This window comes from Centruroides vittatus, unplaced genomic scaffold (genome assembly GCF_030686945.1).
Source record: "Centruroides vittatus isolate TY-2023 unplaced genomic scaffold, ASM3068694v2 contig_10, whole genome shotgun sequence".
NCBI classification, from domain to species: Eukaryota; Metazoa; Arthropoda; class Arachnida; order Scorpiones; family Buthidae; genus Centruroides; species Centruroides vittatus.
Window position 1 is genome coordinate 3,326,988 of NW_027120658.1, and position 21,797 is coordinate 3,348,784.

General features: G+C 34.3%; 1 protein-coding gene across 3 annotated transcripts in view; it reads left to right on the forward strand.

Moving 5' to 3' along the window:
• Window positions 1-277: 277 nt before the first annotated feature.
• LOC136975009 (uncharacterized) overlaps window positions 278-21,797 on the forward strand; it is a 28,555-nt gene continuing 7,035 nt past the window's right edge. Inside the window, exons 1-2 of one of the 3 annotated variants that reach the window (XR_010880766.1) lie at window positions 278-364; window positions 18,646-18,894. Coding sequence is in view for 1 of the 3 variants with exons in the window: in XM_067270102.1 (XP_067126203.1) it covers window positions 18,855-18,894 (40 nt within the window). In the remaining 2 variants the exon portion in view is untranslated. Of the gene's footprint in view, window positions 365-18,645; window positions 18,895-21,797 lie in introns of those variants that run through there. The other 2 variants (XR_010880752.1, XM_067270102.1) reach the window with 2 other exon arrangements.

The following is a 21,797-nucleotide window of genomic DNA, read 5'->3' on the forward strand; positions in this document are numbered from 1 at the left end:
GATTCAAAGAAACGTTCAAATTGTACGAAGTAGCTTCGTACAAGGTCATAATTTTGTGTTTATAAGCACTTAATCATGTTATTGTTTGTAAATAACGAAAATCTAATTAACCATTCAGGAAAATATTCATCTGTAGAGCGGTGGCTTAGCGTGGGTGTCAGCCGCCAGGGGCGGAGGAAAATTTCGCCGCCCCCTTATTTAGGTATTTTTACAAGATATTATTATTTATTGTGAAATTTTGCCGCCCCCTATAAGTGCCGCCCCTGCCGCCCCACTACGCTACGCCACTGCTGTAGAGTGCCTGGTTGCCCTTCAATATACTGAATTCCACTTATTTAAATAGAAGTTCGACATGTAATTTCAAGTAAGTAATATATAAAAAGAACATATGTTATACAGTGTACAATACTTATTATCACTTAATTTATAAAATATAAATATTACTTTCAAATTAGGAATTAATTTCTTGTAAATGCGATCGCCTGATTATGTGAATTACGAGTAGACTAGATCAACGGCGGGCAACCCCCGGCCCGCGGGCCAGCTACGGCTCGCGAAAAGTTTCTATCCGGCCCGCGAGATCTTTAATAGATTATTAAATTGAAAAAATAACTAATTAATAGTTATTTTTCCAATTCTTTGTGATTTTCGAAAACGATAAGAGAAATAAATGTAGTAATTAACTTTTTATTTATTTATTTCATATTTGCAGACTTAAAAAATTACGAGTCACAAGACGGCGTCAATTAACTACTACGGCTCGCGGAAAATACGTAAAATTTATTCTGGCTCATGTTATAAAAAAGGTTGCCCACTCTAGACTAGATTTTAACTTAACCCAACCGATAGAAGTTTACTGGCATGTTTTTATGATAGTTCTGTATAGTTGACAGGAGTTTTAAAAAATCCATTAAAATATTTGATATATTTATTCTGCGTTTATTCTGCTCTCCCATCTTATATTACTTACGGATTTCAATGTTAAACCGGTGATATTACGATTTAGTATGTCCTATCTGTAAGCGGATGCAGATAAAACGTGTACATTCTTGTACAATGTTAAAAAATTAACTGTTACTTTGGCATCATCATTTACAACTAAATTTAATGAATGAAACGCACAAGGTACAAAAAAGCTCTAGAATTTATTTTCCTTAAATTTACGATCTAAGTATCGGTTGTCATAAAAATTTGTCTTTCCAATGTTTTCCCAAGACTACAGATATCCAAGTACAAAGTAACTGGTTTCGACTTATTTCTACTTAAGAAGTAATTAAATAATTAAGAGATCAGGGAATGGGGACATAAATAAAACCCTGTTGAAAGAGCCAGAATTTTACTTAAAGAAAAGCTTGACCCAACCAATCACTCGCTCAGTACAGTGGGGAACTGATTTCAGTGTACACCTGGTATTAAAACGAATTAGTTAGAAAACAAATGACTATTAAGTTTAACATAGTTAGATTTTTACAGCTATGGTGAAAAACGTTTAAAATTTACAACAGCCCTGTGGCGTCCTTTGAGATATACTAGCGATGCGACAAAAGAGGCATTTGACATTAACCGGTATCGGCACCTTCGGGATTTGGCACGCACACACCACATACCTACCTGGACCGTCTCTGATTCCATCCATTCGTTACTCGTATCGAGCTATTTGACTAAGTGGATTGTTTTAAAATTTAAAAAGTAAAGAATATTTTATGTTATTTTTATGTACGTTTCTTTACAAAGCTATATTTTAATTATATATTTTTTTAAAAGTATATTAATACAATTGAACAATATATTGTACCAGGCAGGGCCGGATTATCGAATAGGCAAAGTAGACAAATGTCTAGGGCCCGTAATCCAGAGGGGCCCGGCTTCAGTGCAGAAGATTCTTCTGTTTCAATTCCGAAACTCGAATCGAAATACGATAGGACAGAAAAGGCTGTATTTAACAATTCTTAGTAAGCTCCGCTCGACTAGCCATTACCTAAAAAAAAAAAAGTCAACAGCCACCCGTGCGTCAGAAGTAATGTACGCCACGGGATCTCTCGCGCCATCTAGAAATATTCCTAGGGCCGCGCCTCGTGGTAGTAGTGATGTATGGATGGTTATGATTTATTTTCTAAATCTACACTTATACGTCGCGACATCGCATATTCGATATAGCGTTCAAGTTGCTCGAGTGCGAAGATATTACAATTCAATAGTGTTTTATAAAAGAGTTAAAAAGTTATGGGTGACACCACGATATCCGCACCGGGTGTCACCCATGCTAGCTACGCTAATGTCATATTATATAAGATTTGTTTAGATGCAACTTATTTAAATGGGGCCCCAATTTAAATTTTGTCTAGGGCCCGCTAGAGGCTTAATCCGGCGCTGGTACCAGGTATGTATATCCATCGCAATTTTATTTCACTGAGTAAGTTTTTATAATTTATCTTTAATTTTAGCCCTTATATCGTGGCTAGCGATTCAGAATGTATTTGTGATATTAAAAATACTTTTAGAGAAGTCTACAGTTTTTACTGGCTTATCGAACAAATGAATACGAATGGACCCTAGACCAGTGATTCTTAATAGGGGGCCGCGGCCCCTGGGGGTCCATAAGAAGTTTGCCGGAGGGCCGCCAAATTATGCAAAATTTCCTTCGGAATATAATAAAAAGAAAATTGATGTATAACCGAATATCGTATTGAAAAGTGAAATAAGAAAGATAAAGTTTTCCTATTTAGTTTTTTTTTATTTGTTTTTTATTTCTTCCTACATACAACTTTGTTAGTACAGAAGAAATAAATGCAAATATGCTACTTACACCGCAGTATTTACTTCTTTTATTCCAAAGTAATTCTAAGAAACTATTAATGCTTGGAATTTTAAAAATAATTATGCAAAAATAGTAGGCTTAGTAGTAGGGTTAGAAAATTTAAATATTTTTGCAAAAGTTATGCAAAATCTTTACGACAAGTTGTGGGTGTTTTAGTTTAGTTTTAGCATCGGCTTTGGATCTAATAATAGTGCATTTCTTTCTTATATTGTGTGTTTAGTTTTAATTATTTATAATTAACCCACAAAAATGAGCAAAAAATAGAAAGGAACATTAGAAAATTTTTTAAATGTAAGTAATCACGGTCCGGGACCTTCAAAAAAAAAAATATATACTGATGAAAATACTAGTGAAAGTTCCGACGATAATACAGTGAAAAACGCAACGGAAAAAAAAACCACAAGTCCTAAACTAAAGGTATAAAATTAAGTAACATTAAAATTAGAAAATACGATCGTGATTATATCAAATATGGGTTTGTAAGAATAGAAGTTCAAGGAATTACAAAATCACAAGAAATCTCGTTAAATTATTTTCGAATATTTTTTGTTTTTTCTATGAATTTTTAATTGTTTATTTTATTTTTTGTTAAAAATAAATGAGTTTTTATGTTTAATTGTGAAGTTTGAATGTTATTTAAATAGAAAATGAAATAATAAAGTTATGATTTACATTTATTTTATAAAAAAATAAAGCAATAATAAAAAAATCAATTTATTATAGATAAATTATCAAATATAAATTATTATTTAAAAAAATGAGGGTCACAAAAAATTATGAAATATTTGGTGGGCTGCGAGTATAAAAAGGTTAAGAACCACTGCCCTAGACCATCACTGACGCGCAATTAACTGATTGCCCCTGGAAGTCGGCTTCTTACAGAAACACAGCTTCCCTATCATCAAATGTCACGGCACGCCACTGTACTGAATCGAATTTAGAACTAGGAAATGCAGACGAAAACATGTTGACAATACGAGATATCTACTTTAAAACAGGAATAGGGGAACAGCTTAATTTCTCTTTTCAAAATAATCTTATCCTTAAACAATTAACAATTAAATAATTGTATTATATATATTTTATAAGGAGAATAATTAGACTTATATAAAACAATTGAAATATTTATTCTTCATAATTTTAACACTTAATTATCCACTTAAACACTTAAAACATTATGTAGACTGAATACGCTTTTTAACAGCTTTTCTAATTAATAATATTGAATTTATTTCAGTAATTATCGGAAATATCAAGAATAAACTTATGTATTTTTTAATTTTCTATAAATTTTGAAGCATTTGAGTTGAGAGGTTGATGTACTTTTAGGCGCATTGATGTAAATCTACAGCTTCCTTTTGAAAGTTTTCCAACATTCACTCGAAATATTATGTTTAAATTTGCCTCTGTTATCTTTTTTATCAACTGATACTAAAATTTGAAATAACCATTCCAAGAATAATTTACACAGTTCAACAAGATTTTGACATGTGATAACCTATCTCATTGAATTTTTAATATTTTTTATTTTAACTTTCATATACAAGTTTCAAAATGTTATTTATTTTTTCTGAAATATATGTGTACATAATGATGACATTATAACTTCATGTAGTGTGTAATAAACCTCTATAATAGATAAAGAAATAAATAAACACTCGGGATAATTCATTGATGGCTTATGCGCATATTAATTTAACTTTAAATTATACATATTGCTCTAAAAACACTATATATTATAGTCGAACCTGTAAATAACGGCCACCTCTAAACGATAACTACTTTTTCAGGAATGTTTCTTTTTTAAATGCTTACAAAATAACCTCCAAACAACGTCAACCTACGAAAAACTGCTACTTTTTATGTTCTCGTTAGTGGCCGTTGTTAAGAGGTTTGACTGTATTTATAATTTAAATGATTGGCATATGAGCTGGGTTTTTAAAACCAGAGTGTCTAGAAGGTATTTTATATATATATAACAATTTCTAGTTCATTTCTTTGCAAATATTAATTTTTTAATCTAAAATAATCCTTAAAATATTAAAATTTATTGATAATTTTCACAGAGACTGTTAAAGTTATTTAATAAAACTAAGTTGAGGTAAAAACAGAAAAAAATTAAAATTATATTAATTTTAATATATTAATATATCAAATAACAAATGAATGTACAGTTAAACTTCTGAACAACGGTCACTGACGAGAGCATTAAAAAGTGGCCGTTGTTTAAAGGTTCGGATATTTTTATCGGATATTTTTATTGAAAACAAAAAATATCCGATAAAAATGGCCGCTGTTTAGAGGTGGCCGTCATTGGAGTAACGTTGTGTAACGTTTAAACTCAGTTACGTAAATTTGAAGGATAAAGTGGATAAAACTCCCCGAAATCGGTCTTGGGTTCATGCCTAGCGTATTACCACGTGGAGTTTTCCGGGTTTTCTTCACGTTTGTAACACCTGAATAGGGGCCAATTTCGTATAAAAGCCCTTTCTCTCGGCAGATTGCCCACATGTCGCGTTGCCGTATTAAACCGAATTAAACCAAACTTTAAGAATAGAGGGGTGGGGATCCCACAATATTTTTTCTAGGTGCCGCAGAATATTCATACGAAATTTGGTGAAGATACGTTAAACGATATAGATTGTAAAATATAGACTAGCAATTTAATTATTATTATTATCATCATTAAATATGGCGAAGTGCACGGTTTTATATCAGTATAACGGTTGATGTTATTACGTCAATGATTTTTTCTTTTTTTGAAACGATGTTGCAATTCAACATCTACCCATCAGTTTCCTTGTACCTTGATCTGAACGGCCTTCACTTCTGTCAACATAAACAATTGGACTATATCCAGGCCATTTCACAATTTACTCAGACACGGAAGCAACTCTTAAATTTTTTCATATGACACTTCTATATCATGTGATATTTATAATTATATAAAATATTATAGTGTAGAAACAGGAATATATAGATGCAAATTATATTAGTATATACCTGAATATAATAAACTGTCAATAAACATGCTAGAGAATATATTAAAACACGAGTTTTAATATAGTTTTAATATATTCTCAAGCATGAAAAAAATTTACGATGAACCTGTGTAAACCGAAATCGCGCAGTACCGATTATTTTTTCCGTTTTAAACAGGTTTTCTTCTTAACCAGAAAATCTCTTCGTTCCGAAGAACTTTTTTTCGTTTAGGCAGGTTTCCGTTTTATTCAAGTTCCGTTTTGGACAGGTTTCATTGTGTTTATGTGCAGTATTGAGTTTATATTACGGGTTTTATACATTAATCTTAAATAATTTGAGTTTTTGAAGATATTTTAACCAATGCTTTACAGTTGTAGAGTGTTGTAGCCTTTAAAACACTTTAAATAAAATATAAAATAAAATTCTATTGGCTCATTTAAAAAAATCTATTCTAAGTTGTTTTCTTGTAATGAAATTTGGACTGGTTTCAACAAAAGTTGAGAGTTTTACTAATTCTGAATTAAAAGAGCACATGGTCAACAATTTTCTTAAATACTCTTGGCAAATTTGGCTAAACTTTAATCCAAATTTAGAATTATAGAAATGCTGTTACTAAATAAGAATATTTTATAATTAAATTAATAAATTAAAAATTATTAAGTAAGTAAAACCTACCTAAGCGAAAAATATTCTCCAGAACGGTGCGATTTTCCATGTTAAAAAAAAAAAATCTGTTTAAAGCGGAAACCTGAAAATATTCGGTTTGGCGCTATTGTGGTTTTCACAGGTTTCACTGTACAGGCCTATATTATTATATTTCATAATTATAGTAAATTAATGAAATGAAAGTGTAAAAAATTAATAAATGTTTCAATTGATCAGACAAATGAATATTTTATACAATGAAATTATGAATATAGAAATTACATAATCAAATTTGCATAATTCTTGATAATATTCTGCTTTTGGAATGACTTTTTTTAAAATGTTTATTCACAGTTAAATTGATATTCATTCATATTTTAATAGATTTATAATAATTATTTACATAATTTATATATTTTTAAAATTTCATAACAATATTATACAGTAAAAACTGTTTACAGAGGACGATCCGGTCAGAATTTTCCGTTTTGCCAGGTTTCCCATTTATAGAAAGCCATGTTTTTATTAAACCTTTAACAATTATAGTATAGAATAAAATATATTATTATATATATGATATTATTATTACATTCTATATTCTATTATTCTATATATTTAATATAAGTATGCAAATTCTAAATATATATAAAGTTTTGTTAAATATCATTTTGATTTTTCCTTTAATCTAATATTTTATATTTATAAAAAAAATTAATCATTAATCTTCAGAATTTTTACTTATTAATCATTTGTATACAGTGCAATTCTTAAAGTCATTTTTTAAATATTACAGGAAGTAATAAAGTTAAAAAATGACTAATATATTAAATATTTATCACAAATATTACTTTAAAAAACAATTTATAAGCAATAAAACTTCTTAAATGTAAAAATTACACTTATATCCTACTGTAGAAGTTTGATTTAATGATACTGCTGCTGAAAAACATTCTGTAGATTGTCTCATGTCAAATATGAGGCCAAGAAATTTATAAATTTTGAAAATATGTGTGATTAAATTCACATTTTATTTCATAAAAGAATATAGGAAAAACTTTCTAGGCATAAAAAAACATTATGTAGACTGAATAGGCTTTGTAACAGCTTAATTTCTGGGCTAATTTCTTAGATATAATTAATACATAATGAGAAATGATTAAGGGATAATCAAATATTTGATGCTGCATATTATTCTAGATTTAATTAAAAATTAAAATTTAAGAAATTATTATGTTCTATAACTAAAGATGAGAAACAATGCTTAATTCTAGAAACCATATTGCTTAATTTGGTTTCTAGAATTAAACATCTTTTCTCACCTTTATGGTGCCAAGTTCAAATGTTATTTTTGTTATTCTATAACAATTTCAGAAACTTTATATGTGTATTTTTAGAGAATGAATTGTATATTTTCCTGTTATTCAGCCTCTTGTTACATGTAGCTGTAGAATTAATGCAAACTTTTGAGAATTTTAAAATATTCTTACTAATATAAATCAGTTTTATCCAAAATCTAATTCTAGGTAAATTATATAGAAAATTAAATAATACTTGTATATTAAAGTTACACATATATCTAATTGTGTGTCACTGATTATTAACAAATGATAATTTACTATGAAAGAGATAATGTTTTACAAAGGATAATTGAAATGATTAATTATTGCTTAACACAACTGAAAATTTCGAAAAGACCAATACAAAAATTTTATCTTTTTGTGTTGACGTTATTATTCCTAACGTAGGAGATTAAAAGTTTATCTTCTGTTGTCATTCGTTTACTTCATAAGCCCCGTAGGCTAGCATTATATTGAATTACTTCACTGAAGATCAGTAAACTTAACCTAATTTTAAAATGTTGTAACATATACACGCTTAATTTGTAATTTATAAAAAAAAGTTAAACATCTTTCATTTAATATCTCAAGGTGAATTTTTTGAAAAAAAAATTTTTTATTAGTTTTTTTATGGATAAAAATCTTTATATATTGTGAATTACAGATCATTTAGTTTATCTTTGGTTACAATTATTTTAAAATATTTTAAATTTAAATTTAAATATTTAACTTTGGGAGCACAATGGGGCAATTGGGGAATGTGAGGGACTGGCCCGACATATCTGGTACGGACCACTCCCGAAAAATTAATTACAGGGTTTTGTTGGTCCACCAGTGGCGAGTGGATAAAACCACAACATTGATGGTTGATGATAGATTCGTGCCTGGCTAACGGTTGGTCACGTGGAATTTTCCGGGTTTTCTTCACGTTTGTAACAATCTAAATAGGGGCCAGTATCCCATAAAAAAGCCTCCTGGGAGGCATCCCTCTTTGGCAGATCACCCGTATACTTATCGCGTTGCTGCCGTACAAATAATCCAATCCAAATTCGATCTCGGATCTTTATACCCTTTTTTTTTAACTCTTTCCTCCCTGTGGGCACTAAGAGGGCCTCTTATAGACGGCCCATTATGGGTTCGGCCAGGCCCACAATGGGGCGACCGGGTGGTGAGGGACGGGGCCCGACATATCCGAACGGACCACCCCCCGAAAAATTCCTGGGGATTATTCGACCCGTTCGAATTCGATCCCGGGTCCCCAGAGCGGTAGGCTGCCACCTTGACCGCTCGGCCATCCGGCCGTCAATCTTTATACCCTATTCGCACTGTACATTTTAAGCGGGATTAAGATTTAAGCAGAATTGAGTTAAGTCGCATTGTCGAAAACAAGATTAACTACTCGTTCACACTAGTAATTAAAGCGAATTATTCGCTTAGCCCTCAAGTGGGTGTACTCAATATTACATTTTAAATAAAATCAAACTTTTGCTTATTTTTCGTAAATCATCATAAATTAATTTATATTTAGTAATTTAAATTATAAATAACTTATTTAAAGAGCATAAGACGTCAGTTAGGAATTATTAACATTTATTATCAGTGATGTCGTTGTCGTTGGCAGCACGATTCTCTCAATGTTTATATCACTTTAGCGATAGAACTGTGATAAGAATGGATTTTTGACAGAAATTTATATTATATATATTATATATATATATATATATATATATATTCGTAAACAAGAAATTTATATTATCATTTAAACTTCTTGTACCGAAGCAGCATATACATGCTAACAGAGAAGAGTATCGTTTTAATATTATTGTTAATTGTCTACTTAGACTTTACTTATTAATAGGACTTTATACTGGTGTCCCCTTAAGACCTTAACCCGAGTTATCTCGGGCAAGTTACATAGCGTTACAAACAATGGTACTTTGGGCCCCTAATTTTTTTTTTTTTTTTTTTTTTTTTTTTTTTTTTTTTTTATTTTTCGAATGTTTTGTCTCCAAATTTTTCGAAAAATTTTTACCCGCGCGAAAAAATTTTATTGCGATTTTAATTAACCTTTAATGACGCGCAATTAACGCTTAATTGTTTTTTTATGGGATTTTTTTATGGAACTTCATTCATCCTTCTAAAGTTCTAGTGCACCGATTTTACTTCGGTAAAGTTATTTAAAGCTATTTTCTGATGTCAAAAACAACATCCAATAGTTTTTTAATTTTTTTAATTAATAGATTTTATTATATATATGTTTAATTAAGTCGGGGGGTCGGAAATTTCAATTAAAATCGTAATTTTAAAAAAATATTTAGAAATATACCACCACCTAGTATTCACCCTACTTTTTATCCTTCTCCTCCTGAGACGTTTACGAGAATGTCCCGCGAAAGACGATACCAGCTGTTCTCAAGGTCATCCAGCTGTAAACACAATGACTCATCGGTGTCAAATTTCGCAGAAAGGCGAGACAAAAGAAATTGTACTTTGAAGCTTTTTCTTCAAAATTAACACATTTCTTTCGTTTTTTTCGTTTTTATGTTTAATTACATTAAAATTAAACAGTATTTAATTATTCTTGAGTCTGAACTAAACACCAGTATAAAGTCCTATTAATAAGTAAAGTCCAAGTAGACTATTAACAATAATATTAGAATTTAAGGACAGTAAGGCTTTTACAATTAAGAGTATCGTTTGTTCGAACATTTGTACCTGTACATCTGCTTCCGCCATCATTTTTGAACTTGTGGCGGACCTCGTGAAGCGACTTAAGTGTCCTGTTTCGGGTAGTTAAACCGGTTTAACGTTAAGTCAGTTCCGTTTATATTTCATTCCTTAAGCTGGCTTAAAATGTACACTGTGAATAGAGTATTAGAGGGACAACTCGAGGCTCCGAGCTATTTAAATTTTTAAACATGTTGCCACGTAATATTGCTAATTTATTTTATTAACAATGTCGACGTTTCACCACCGTGCGGTCACGTTCCAAAGCTCAAGTACAAATCACCATTGATTAGCTTAGTATGACGTCAGACCGGAGAGGAACAACTCAACAGCTGTCAGTTGCAATTATTGATAGTATGTTGCAAGTCTGTTTAGCTCCTAATTGGTTGAAGTGACGAGATTGCGCACGTTTTGCCGAAATCATTTCGTCATCACTGATTTTTAAGTTGAATTTTATTCAACTTACAAATGCTACGTTTGCTATTACGTTTGCTATCACGTGCCACGACTCGCTCGGGCAGACTAGAAGTCATATTGAAAGGGGAAATCACAATGCCATGTTTATTATTATTATTATTATATTGATTATTATCGTAAATTTTGTTCATCTCTGAACTGATATCTTCGTGACACTGCAGAAAACAAGTAAATATGTTTTTTATTTTATTTAAGCGAAGGATTTAAGAAAATAAGAACAACTTATCAAGAAATAGAGTAAACTTTTTTAAATTCAGAGAATAAGTTTAGTGAAATGAGACAAAAATTCCAAAATTAGGAGACAGCGTGAAGCTATTAAGAGAAAACATTGCCAAAAATGACACAGATTTCGCCATTAACGTAAAACTTTTCTATTAATGCAGCTAGTGATTCCCGGATTAGGAGTTATTACGGAACAAATCGAATGAAATTTTTCAAAATTTAATGAAAATATTTCACAAAGTTTACAAATCTTGCAAATTACACCAAATTTATGGCTTACCCGGCTGTTAAGCCGGGAAAGCCATAAATTTGATGTAATTTCCTCTGTTATATGTAACAGAGGAAATTACTTTCCTGGCTGTTAGGGGCTGTTCATAAATTACGTGCGCATTTTTCTTGAAATTTTTACTCCCGCCTCCCCTCTTGTCCCAGTTTTTTTAAGTTTCCGTAACCCCATTCTCTCTTCGAACATCAAACAAAACTAGATCCCCTTAAAACCTTGATGCCATAACTATAAACGAAACACAGGAAATTCTGAAGTAAATGTAATGATATGCATTAATTGTATAAAATTTAATGAAATAAATGGACGTCCATTGAAATTCAAATCCTCCCCCTTGTCCGACTTTGTCCAACGTTTTCTAACCCCTCTCCCCAGCGGCCGGATGGCCGAGCGGTCAAGGTTAGCAGCCTGCCGCCCTGGGGGACCCGGGATCGAGTCCAGACAGGTCGAAAAATCCCCAGGAATTTTTCAAGGGGGTGGTCCGTCCGGATATGTCGGTCCCCGTCCCTCACCATCCGGCCGCCCCATTGTGGGCCTGGCCGAACCCATAATGGGCTTGCTATAAGAGGCCCTCTTAGTGCCCACAGAGCGGAAAGAGTTAAAAAAAAAAAAAAAAAAAAAAAAACCCTCTCCCCCCTGACGGCCGGATGGCCGAGCGGTAAAGGTGGCAGCCTACCGCTCTGGGGGACCCGGGATCGAATCCGAACGGGTCGAATAATCCCCAGGAATTTTTCGGGGGGTGGTCCGTTCGAATATGTCAGGCCCCGTCCCTCACCACCCGGTCGCCCCATTGTGGGCCTGGCCGAACCCATAATGGGCCTACTAAAAGAGGCCCTCTTAGTGCCCACAGGGTGGAAAGAGTTAAAAAAAAAAAAAAAAAAAAACCCCTCTCTCCCAGCGGCCGGATGGCCGAGCGGTCAAGGTTAGCAGCCTACCGCCCTGGGGGACCCGGGATCGAATCTGGACGGGTCGAAAAATCCCCAGGAATTTTTCGGGGGGTGGTCCGTCCAGATATCTCGGTCCCCGTCCCTCACCACCCGGCTGCCCCATTGTGGGCCTGGCCGAACCCATAATGGGCTTGCTATAAGAGGCCCTCTTAGTGCCCACTGGGCGGAAAGAGTTACAAAAAAAAAAAAAAAAAAAAAAACCCTCTCCCCCCTGACGGCCGGATGGCCGAGCGGTAAAGGTGGCAGCCTACCGCTCTGGGGGACCCGGGATCGAATCCGAACGGGTCGAATAATCCCAGGAATTTTTCGGGGGGTGGTCCGTTCGAATATGTCGGGCCCCGTCCCTCACCACCCGGTCGCCCCATTGTGGGCCTGGCCGAACCCATAATGGGCCTACTAAAAGAGGCCCTCTTAGTGCCCACAGGGCGGAAAGAGTTTAAAAAAAAAAAAAAAAAAAAACCCTCTCTCCCAGCGGCCGGATGGCCGAGCGGTCAAGGTTAGCAGCCTACCGCCCTGGGGGACCCGGGTTCGAATCCGGACGGGTCGAAAAATCCCCAGGAATTTTTCGGGGGGTGGTCCGTCCGGATATCTCGGTCCCCGTCCCTCACCACCCGGCCACCCCATTGTGGGCCTGGCCGAACTCATAATGGGCTTGCTATAAGAGGCCCTCTTAGTGCCCACTGGGCGAAAAGAGTTACAGAAAAAAAAAAACCCTCTCTCCCTTCCAGTGTGAACATCATTTAGAGACATCCTCTTATATCCATATATAACCGATGGAAAGTATGGTAATCAGTCAAAAATGACCCTCAAAATTTTTAATTTTTTGACTCTGGGAATCTTGAAAGGTCGAAAAATGCAAAAATTGGGGTTTTATGTATGTTGGTGTTTCTGTGTGGGCTGCACAATTTTATTTGCCCAATAACTAGTGTAGCAACGAATAGTATATTCGGCCTCGGCCGAATATATAAAACTATTCGGCTTGATTAACGCACGTACGAAAATTGGCGAGCAAACCGCATTATGGCAAGGACCCTGCTCTCTATTGGCCCGCTGTCACTACGCTTCGCCAGTCGCGTTAATTCTTGACAGTTGTAGCGGACAGACAAGAGCGTCTTGGCAGTATGTGATAAGTGATGATATCAAATGTGGATAACAATGAAATGACCTACACGTGTAAATAACTGAAAAAGAACAGAGAAGGACCGCGAAGTGAAAATGTGAAAATAAATATGAAATTGAGTTGATAACATAATCGAACAAGTCGAGGCAGCTTATTGGCGCGAAATTCGCGGCCGTCAATGCCAAATAATTGCTCTCATAGACTTCGGAAAGCTAAATGCTTGTAATGAAAGTCACTTAGCGTGCATGGGCGAAAGCCTGGGCGTTCAGGTTACCAAGCTGTCTCGAATCTGTGAAATCATAACTGTGACTTATACCGATGTTCTATCTGTCTCTTTTCTCCGTTATCACCAGGCTATGAGTCACGTAATTGTAAAATGGGAAATCTACGACTACGACGGAAAAGTGACGAATCGAAAGTATCGTGCGCGCACATTATGATGTATGCATAGGCATACGTGGACTAGAGCGATAGAGGAAAGAGAAAGGAAAGAGGAAAGACGAGCGCTTAAAAAGAAGGATAGGCGGGGGTCAGACCCTCAGATGTGCGACGATTCTCGAACGATTAGGTGTGTACGTGTGCCAGTGGCGTGCTGTGACACTTGATGATAGGGAAGCTGTGTTTCTGCGAGAAGCCGACTTCCAGGGGCAATAAGTTAACTGCGCGTCAGTGTAATCTTGGTTCCATTCATATTGTTTGTTCGATAAGCCAGTAAAAACCGTAGACTTCTCTAAATGTAGTTTTAATATCACAATTACATTCCGAATCGCTAGCCACGATATAAGAGCTAAAATTATAAATAAAATAATAAAAACTTACTTGGTGAAATAAAATGTGTGGTGGATGTACAGTACATACTCGTACCTGGTACAAAATATTCTTCAATTGTACGAATATACTTTTAAAGAAAATTATAATTAAATATAGCTTTGCAAAGAAACGTACATAAAAATAAAATCTTTACTTTTTAAATCTTAAAACAATTCACTTAGTCAAATAGCTCCCTACGAGTGACTAATGGATGGAATTAGAGACGGTCCCGGTAGGTGCATGCACGCGGGCTGCCAAATCCCGAGGGTGCCGATACCGGTCAATGTCAAATGCCTCTTTTGTCGCATCACTCGTATACCTCAAAGGAGGCGAAAGGTTGTTGTACATTTTAAACGTTTCTCGCCATAGCTATAAAAATCTAAATATGTTAAACTTAATAGATTGTCCGTCATTTGTTTTCTAACTAATTCGTTTTAGGACCAGGGTCCACGGAAATTTCCAAAATTTACAACTTTTCGGTCACTCTCGTTAAACTGGGAAAATTTCTGTCTTTATTACATCTAATATTACTGTACTCGGCAAGAGATTGGTTCGGTTAAGCTTCTGTTTAAGTAAAATCAGGGCCGGATTTACATAAGGGCATTTGGGGCCTGTGCCCAGGGCCCCCACAAAACTAAAAAAAAATTATGTTTAAACATAATTTTTTTTCTATTACCGCGACAGCCTAGTGTGGCTAATCATGAGGGCAACAGGCAGAGAAACCGAACCCGGGAAAAAGTCTATGAAACATCGGAAAATTTCGGGAAAAAATTTCACATAGGTATTTTTCAGTTAAATTAAAATAATTAGTTTTACACAATAAAATATATGTATGTTTACAATAACCTTATTTTTAAATGAAATTTACAACTTTCTAGTTCAAATCTAATTGAAAGTACTGTACAGTATTTTGTGTAAATTTTCTAAATCATCGAATTTGCCTACTCTTAAAGGGGATCCCCACCGAATTTGTGCCCAGGGCCCCTGGATTGGTAAATCCGGCCCTGAGTAAAATTTCGGCTCTTTTATCAGGGTTTTATTTATGTTTCTAATTCCCTAATCGCTTAATTATTTAAATACTTCTTAATTAGAAATAAGTCGAAACTAGTCACTTTGTACTTGAATATCTGTAGTCTTGGGAAAGAAGTGGAAAGAAACTTTTATGATAACGGATACATAAATCGTAAATTTAAGGAAAATAAATTCTGGAGCTTTTTTGTACCTCGTGCGTCTCATTCATTAAATTTAGTTGTAAATGATGCTGCCAAAGTAATAGTTAATTTTTTTAACATTGTACAAGAATTTGTACAAGAATTCACGCTTTTTTCTACATACCCTTATAGATGGGACATACGAAATCGTAATATCACTGGTTTAACATTGAAATCCGTAAGTAATATAACATAGGAGAGCGGAATAAAAATATCAAATATTTTAATGGATTTTTTTAAACTTTTGTCATCTATACAGAACTATCATAAAAACATACCAGTAAATTCTTATCGGTTGGGTTAAGTTATAAATCTACTCGTGATTCACATATTGGGGCGAGGGCGTCCAAATATCTAACAGGCAGGCGACTAACAGCCCAGGACCGGTCTTGGATAGAATTGGAAGCGTTATACGTGTGTAGCTTCCACCAGCTAAACCGGGTGAGGTTGGTGCTCTGATAAAGCGCATGCGCGAATGAGTATAATTTGGCTGTTTGGAAGCTGACAATACAGCGCTTCCATTCCGCCACTGATATTCGATTATACAATATCAATCTTATCGTTTTTTTCACATGTTGTATAGAAATTTGTAATAAGATACATAATGCGGTTATAATAAAATATTAATTTTAATTATATGAAAATAATCGCACAATATGTATTTATTTTTTAGAAAATACAAGGAAAGCGGCGCTTCCACCGCTTCCAATGACGGCAGGCCACTGACGTATGCCGATCTTTGTAATTAAAAATTGTGAATACATGTGACTAATATTATTTTGTTTTTTATTTTGTGCAGGTTATAAGTTATAACACTAAATCTAAATACCAAAATGATTAATTTACTGTGTTTTTGTTATATCTTACTCCTGTTTTTAGGTATTCGGTATTCGGCCGAATATCGAATAGTAACCGAATATTCGTTGCATCACTACCAATAACACCTGTGCGTTAGAAGCTTAATAATTCCTGTGCGTTTTGTCAAAATTTTCTGAAATTTTGTAGGAAGGTTTGTGTATCGGGGGTTCATGCTATTAAATTTTGGTGGTTAAAGGACGAGGGAGTACAGTTAGAGGTGGGTCATGTGTCATTTCTCGAGTGGGTTCAGACTTAATGAAGATTTTACTCGTTATTAGCATTTACAATTTTTTTAAAAAATAAACTTATCACTACCTTCAAAACTAAACTTTTAACGTCTTTTGCTACACATTTTGAACGATTTGTTTACAACAAAATAGCTATTTCTGAAGCTATGAATGTTGCTAGTGTAATTTTATTCGAAATATTTTTTTCGGATTGCTCTACGTGGATAGTTATTTGTGTCATTCACTTTTTAATCCACAATTTCTACACTCGAATGAATTTAGAAATAATGTATCAATATCGTCGGAAGCCATTTTCTTCACGATGTGAACTCGGAGTCCGTATTGTGAACCACTTTCCTCTGTGAATTTCGTTAGAGTTTCGTCTGGAAGTTCATGAATTCTGCTCCTTCTTCTATATACAAAGTCGAAAAACGTCAATATAGAGCGATGAGCAGAATTAGTACTTTATAACCGTCTCATCAGAGTAATTCGTTTAACTTGCTCGACTTTACGAAGGTACCCTAATGATTACCGTATGATGTCTACAAGATTTCGTTAGGATATTTTCTACAATTTATTTTCTGCATTCTTTTCTCTTTCAAGTGAAAATTTAAAGACAATAAACAATACTTTAAACTCAGTAGCCTAAATTATTAACATATCAGTGGCGTGGCGTCATTGAAAGCGGTGGAAGCGCCTCTTCCACCTTCCAATTGACCCTTCCCTTGTATTTTCTAAAATATAAATTTTCATATTTTAACATATTTTGAACTACAGTAAATTTTCGTCCGATGGAGAATTTTTCTATAATTAAAATAAAGACCAAATCTGCCCAAAGAAAGGTCAGTCGCCGAAAAGTGTTTGTCTTGGAACACAAAATAAATGGTGATCCCTCTTTGGGCAGATTTGGTCTTTATTTTAATTATATTTTGAATTAATTAAAATTAACATTTTATTATAATTGCATTATGTATCTCATTACAAATTTCTATACTACATGTGAAAAAAAACGATAAGATTGCTATTGTATATTCGAATATCAGTGGCGGAATGGAAGCGCTTACGAGACAGCTTCCAGGGCGAGAATAACTGAATGGTGTAAAGCAGCCAGAGGGCATTGGCGCATGCGCTTTACAGAGCACCAACCTCAGCCGCTTTAGCTGGTGGAAGCTACACGCTTCCAACGATTCTATCCCTTAGCCACTGGGCAGGGAGCTATCTGACTAAGTGAATTGTTTAAGATTTAAAAAGTAAAGAGTATTCAATGTTATTTTTATGTACGTTTTTCTGCAAAGTTGTATTTGATTATAATTTTCTTTTAATTATACTATAATTATATTGACAGATTTTCAGACATAAAATCTTTACAATTTTTATCACTTTTAGATGTTAATAATTTTAATATTACGAAAAACAATTTTTCCAAGCGCGTTTTAATTCTTTAAATTAAGTAAATTTTATGGGAAATTTTTTGATTTATCTAAATTACGTAGTGAATCGCAATATTTATATTCGTGTCCAGACTATATTGACAAGTAACTCTTAAACATAAAACATATTATAATTAATGTCGATCCGAACAAAGACGTACTAAAAGAATTATATGATTTAATATCATTAATATTTACGGTATCATTTACCAGTGCGTCTGTTGAGCGCAGTTTTTCGACCACGAAGCAAATTCATACATTGGCCAGGAACACGCGATCGGAGGAAAAGTTGTCGTCGCTAGCGTTGCTTTCGTATTCCATCAACGTATTTGAAAGAGCTTTTAAATACGTTGATGAAGTCCACGACCAGCGACTTTTGTGATAAAGTAATTAACGACTTTGCGGAAAAAATCGCCGAATAGAGTTAGTTTATAAAAAATTAAAAAACAAGTTTTTCTATCATTGTTAGTATCGTATCAATTTGTATTATGTATGTATTATTTGTATTTTAGAACTAAAATACACAAATTGTTTATTTTTGTCATTTCCAGTATTTGTTTAACACTTTTATGGAAATGTGAAGTTCCGGACAGCTCTAAGCCGTCACGAAAGACGCGAAAAACAGTTAATTTAGAGAAAAATTTATTAGTTTAAAAAAACATAGGTAAAAGTCGTTTGTAGTCGGACACCCGTTGTTTATATCAAACTGCCAGGCAGAAACCATAAATCGCGGAAGGAAGTCGTCCTATGATCGTGGAAGATGGAATTCATCTTAGATTTTGACTTTTTTCGCACTCCAGGTAAGATTCTCGTTGCGTCTAGTAACCAGGGGCCAACCTCTCGGGGAGCGTGATCGAGGGAGAACGACCAATCAAAATGAATGAAAGAAAGAACGGAGATTGATATAATCTCCAACAATCGAGGACACCCGGCACTTGGTTAACGTCCCGAATAACCAAAATGCCATGTGTCAACGCGCAAAAAAAAAAACAAAAAAACAGTTTCTCGTCTATCGCAAGGGCGTCGCCAGAGGGGGGCAGAGGGGCAGTTGCCCCTCCCTAGACATGCGAAAAAAATTATTTAAATGCTAAGTTATTTATTGCCCGATTTAGGCCTATAATTCCCGCGCGAAAAACCCAAGATTATGTTTTAATTAAAATAATCTTCTTAAGCTTCTTAAAATTTATGAATCGTTTTTATTTTACCTACATACAATTCATATCCTCTATCAATTTATATCATCTTGCCCCCCCTGGCCCATTGGCTGGCGTCATCCTTGTTAATAACACAGATGTGTGACCAATATTTTCAATAAATATCGTATTAAATAATACAAGTGTTTTAATCCCAATCATCACTTTATTTATTTCTCCCAAACATATTTATGTAGCTAAAATTAGTTTTAACTAATGTTAAAAGTTAAAACTAGTTTTATCTAAAATCAATACATGTACAGCAGTAAATTCTAGTTTTAACTAGACAAAACGGGTTTTAACAATGACATTTAGTAAAATCTAGTTACAACTAGTTAAAACGCGTTTTAACTAAAAACGGGTTTTTACTGTAACATATATATAAAATAAATACCTTTAGGATTTAAATTGATAGGCTCGGGAAGGGCGCTCCTCTGTTGAAATTTGTTTTATACTTTCTATTTTGGTTTGTTTTGAATAACAATTTTATAAAGCAGAGATATATTGAAAGAGTAAATTTAAATTTCAGTCAGTCATTACACTGAAATAATCACAATCCGCGAGCAAAGAGATGGCCCCACTACTTCTCTTTGAAGTCGTATGGGGTCCAGGTCCACAAGTACCAAGGTATATATATTTTAATGGCCTCTTATTAAATTTTATTTTTAACAAATGAAATTTATTAATTAAAAAAACTTTTTGGGCCTAACTTATTTAATAGATGGTCGAGTAGTTACGGCATCAGCCTACCGCTCTGAGGACCCGTGATCCGAATCGTGGCGAGCAATTTTTCTGGAGGTGATCCCAGATACGTTGCATTTGTAATTTATAAATTCAATAGCAAATATCTGTTCCTTACGTAATAATAATTTAGTCCATCTAATGTTAAAGATAACTTCTAAAAGAATCTTGCATTACACACCGATTAAGACAAAGAAATTGTTAGTACTGTACTTACACGAACATTATTTTCAATGGAAACAGAATAAGTAATACACGATAGCGAGGTTGCGGCCGAAGTTTTCATCTCTAAAACGTGAACGTCGAGCGCCGCTATCTTGTAAGCGGCGCTCAACGTTCACGTTTTAAAGATGAAAACTTCGGCCGCAACTTCGCTAATATGCTAAGTATATTAATTATTTAAGCTAATCCACTTATACATACAGAAAAAAACCTGTCCAAAGCGGAACCTGAATAAATAGGGAAACCTGCACAAACAGGAAAAGTTTTCGAACCAGAACGATTTTCTATATTAAAAATAATTTGTTCAAAACGGAAAAAAATATTCGGTATTGTGCGACTCCGGTTTACGCAGGTTTTACTTTAAATATTACAGTAAAACCTGCTTAAACAGATATTTCCATAGTTTTGGTTTCCAATTGTCATTGTTGTCAATACATGGAACTTCGTTCAGGTGATCTTTACAAACTGAAAGCACTCTCTGCTATCCAACATTTTTCTAGTTTATGGTTCGTACTCATTTTTCAATCAAAAAATCAAGAGCTTTTAAATGGAAACAATAAAATAATAATGTCTTAATTACTATATAATCATTTATGCGCGTAATCTTCGATAACCATTAGGGCAGTTATTTTCTCATGTAATTCTCTTTTCATGTATGTATGTATAATACCAAAACTTTTAATTCGTAAAATCAGACCCCTAGTGGATCGCAACACCAAAATATGGCGACGAGTCAAGATTCACTATGGGCGCGTTTGGAAATTCTAACCGGTAACACTGCGGCATTGGTGACTGACGTCATCGGTCATAGCCGGTTATTCCAGGCGATTAGCGCATTTTTAAACACTCTGGTTATTTTGTGGTGTTTAAAAATGGCGGAAAGTCGAGAGAGATGATATTAATTTTTTCATTGCTCTCGAATATCGATTCAAAATCATATGAGGATGATTCGACAAGTTCATCAAAAGATGAAAATGAACTTGTAGAATTTTTTTTAACAAGTATCGCAGAAAAATTTATCTTCGTTTAGTTTATACTGCAAAATCAATAATATCGTAGCTTTTTCTGGCCATTTTCCATGCTGTCTTGCCTCTTTTTTTTTTAAACTCTTTTCACCCTGTGGGCACTGAGAGGGCCTCTTTTAGTAGGCCCATTATGGGTTCGGCCAGGCCCACAATGGGGCGACCGGGTGGTGAGGGACGGGGCCCGACATATCCGAACGGACCACCTTCCGAAAAATTCCTGGGGATTATTCGACCCGTTCGGATTCGATCCCGGGTCCCCCAGAGCGGTAGGCTGCCACCTTTACCGCTCGGCCATCCGGCCCTTGCTGTCTTGCCTCATCTAAAATTTGGGACGACGTAACTTTCTGATCTTGGTCGTTTTGTGTCGCGGAAACAAAATGTTGTTTTATTTTCTCTAAATGTTTAAAATCACGGCCACATTCGTCACACGATACAATGTGCCCGCCATCTTGTAATTCAATAGAACCGCTGTAACCTCTTTGTCACCGTGATTACTTTGGCGTACGTTAGTAAAGTCGAAAG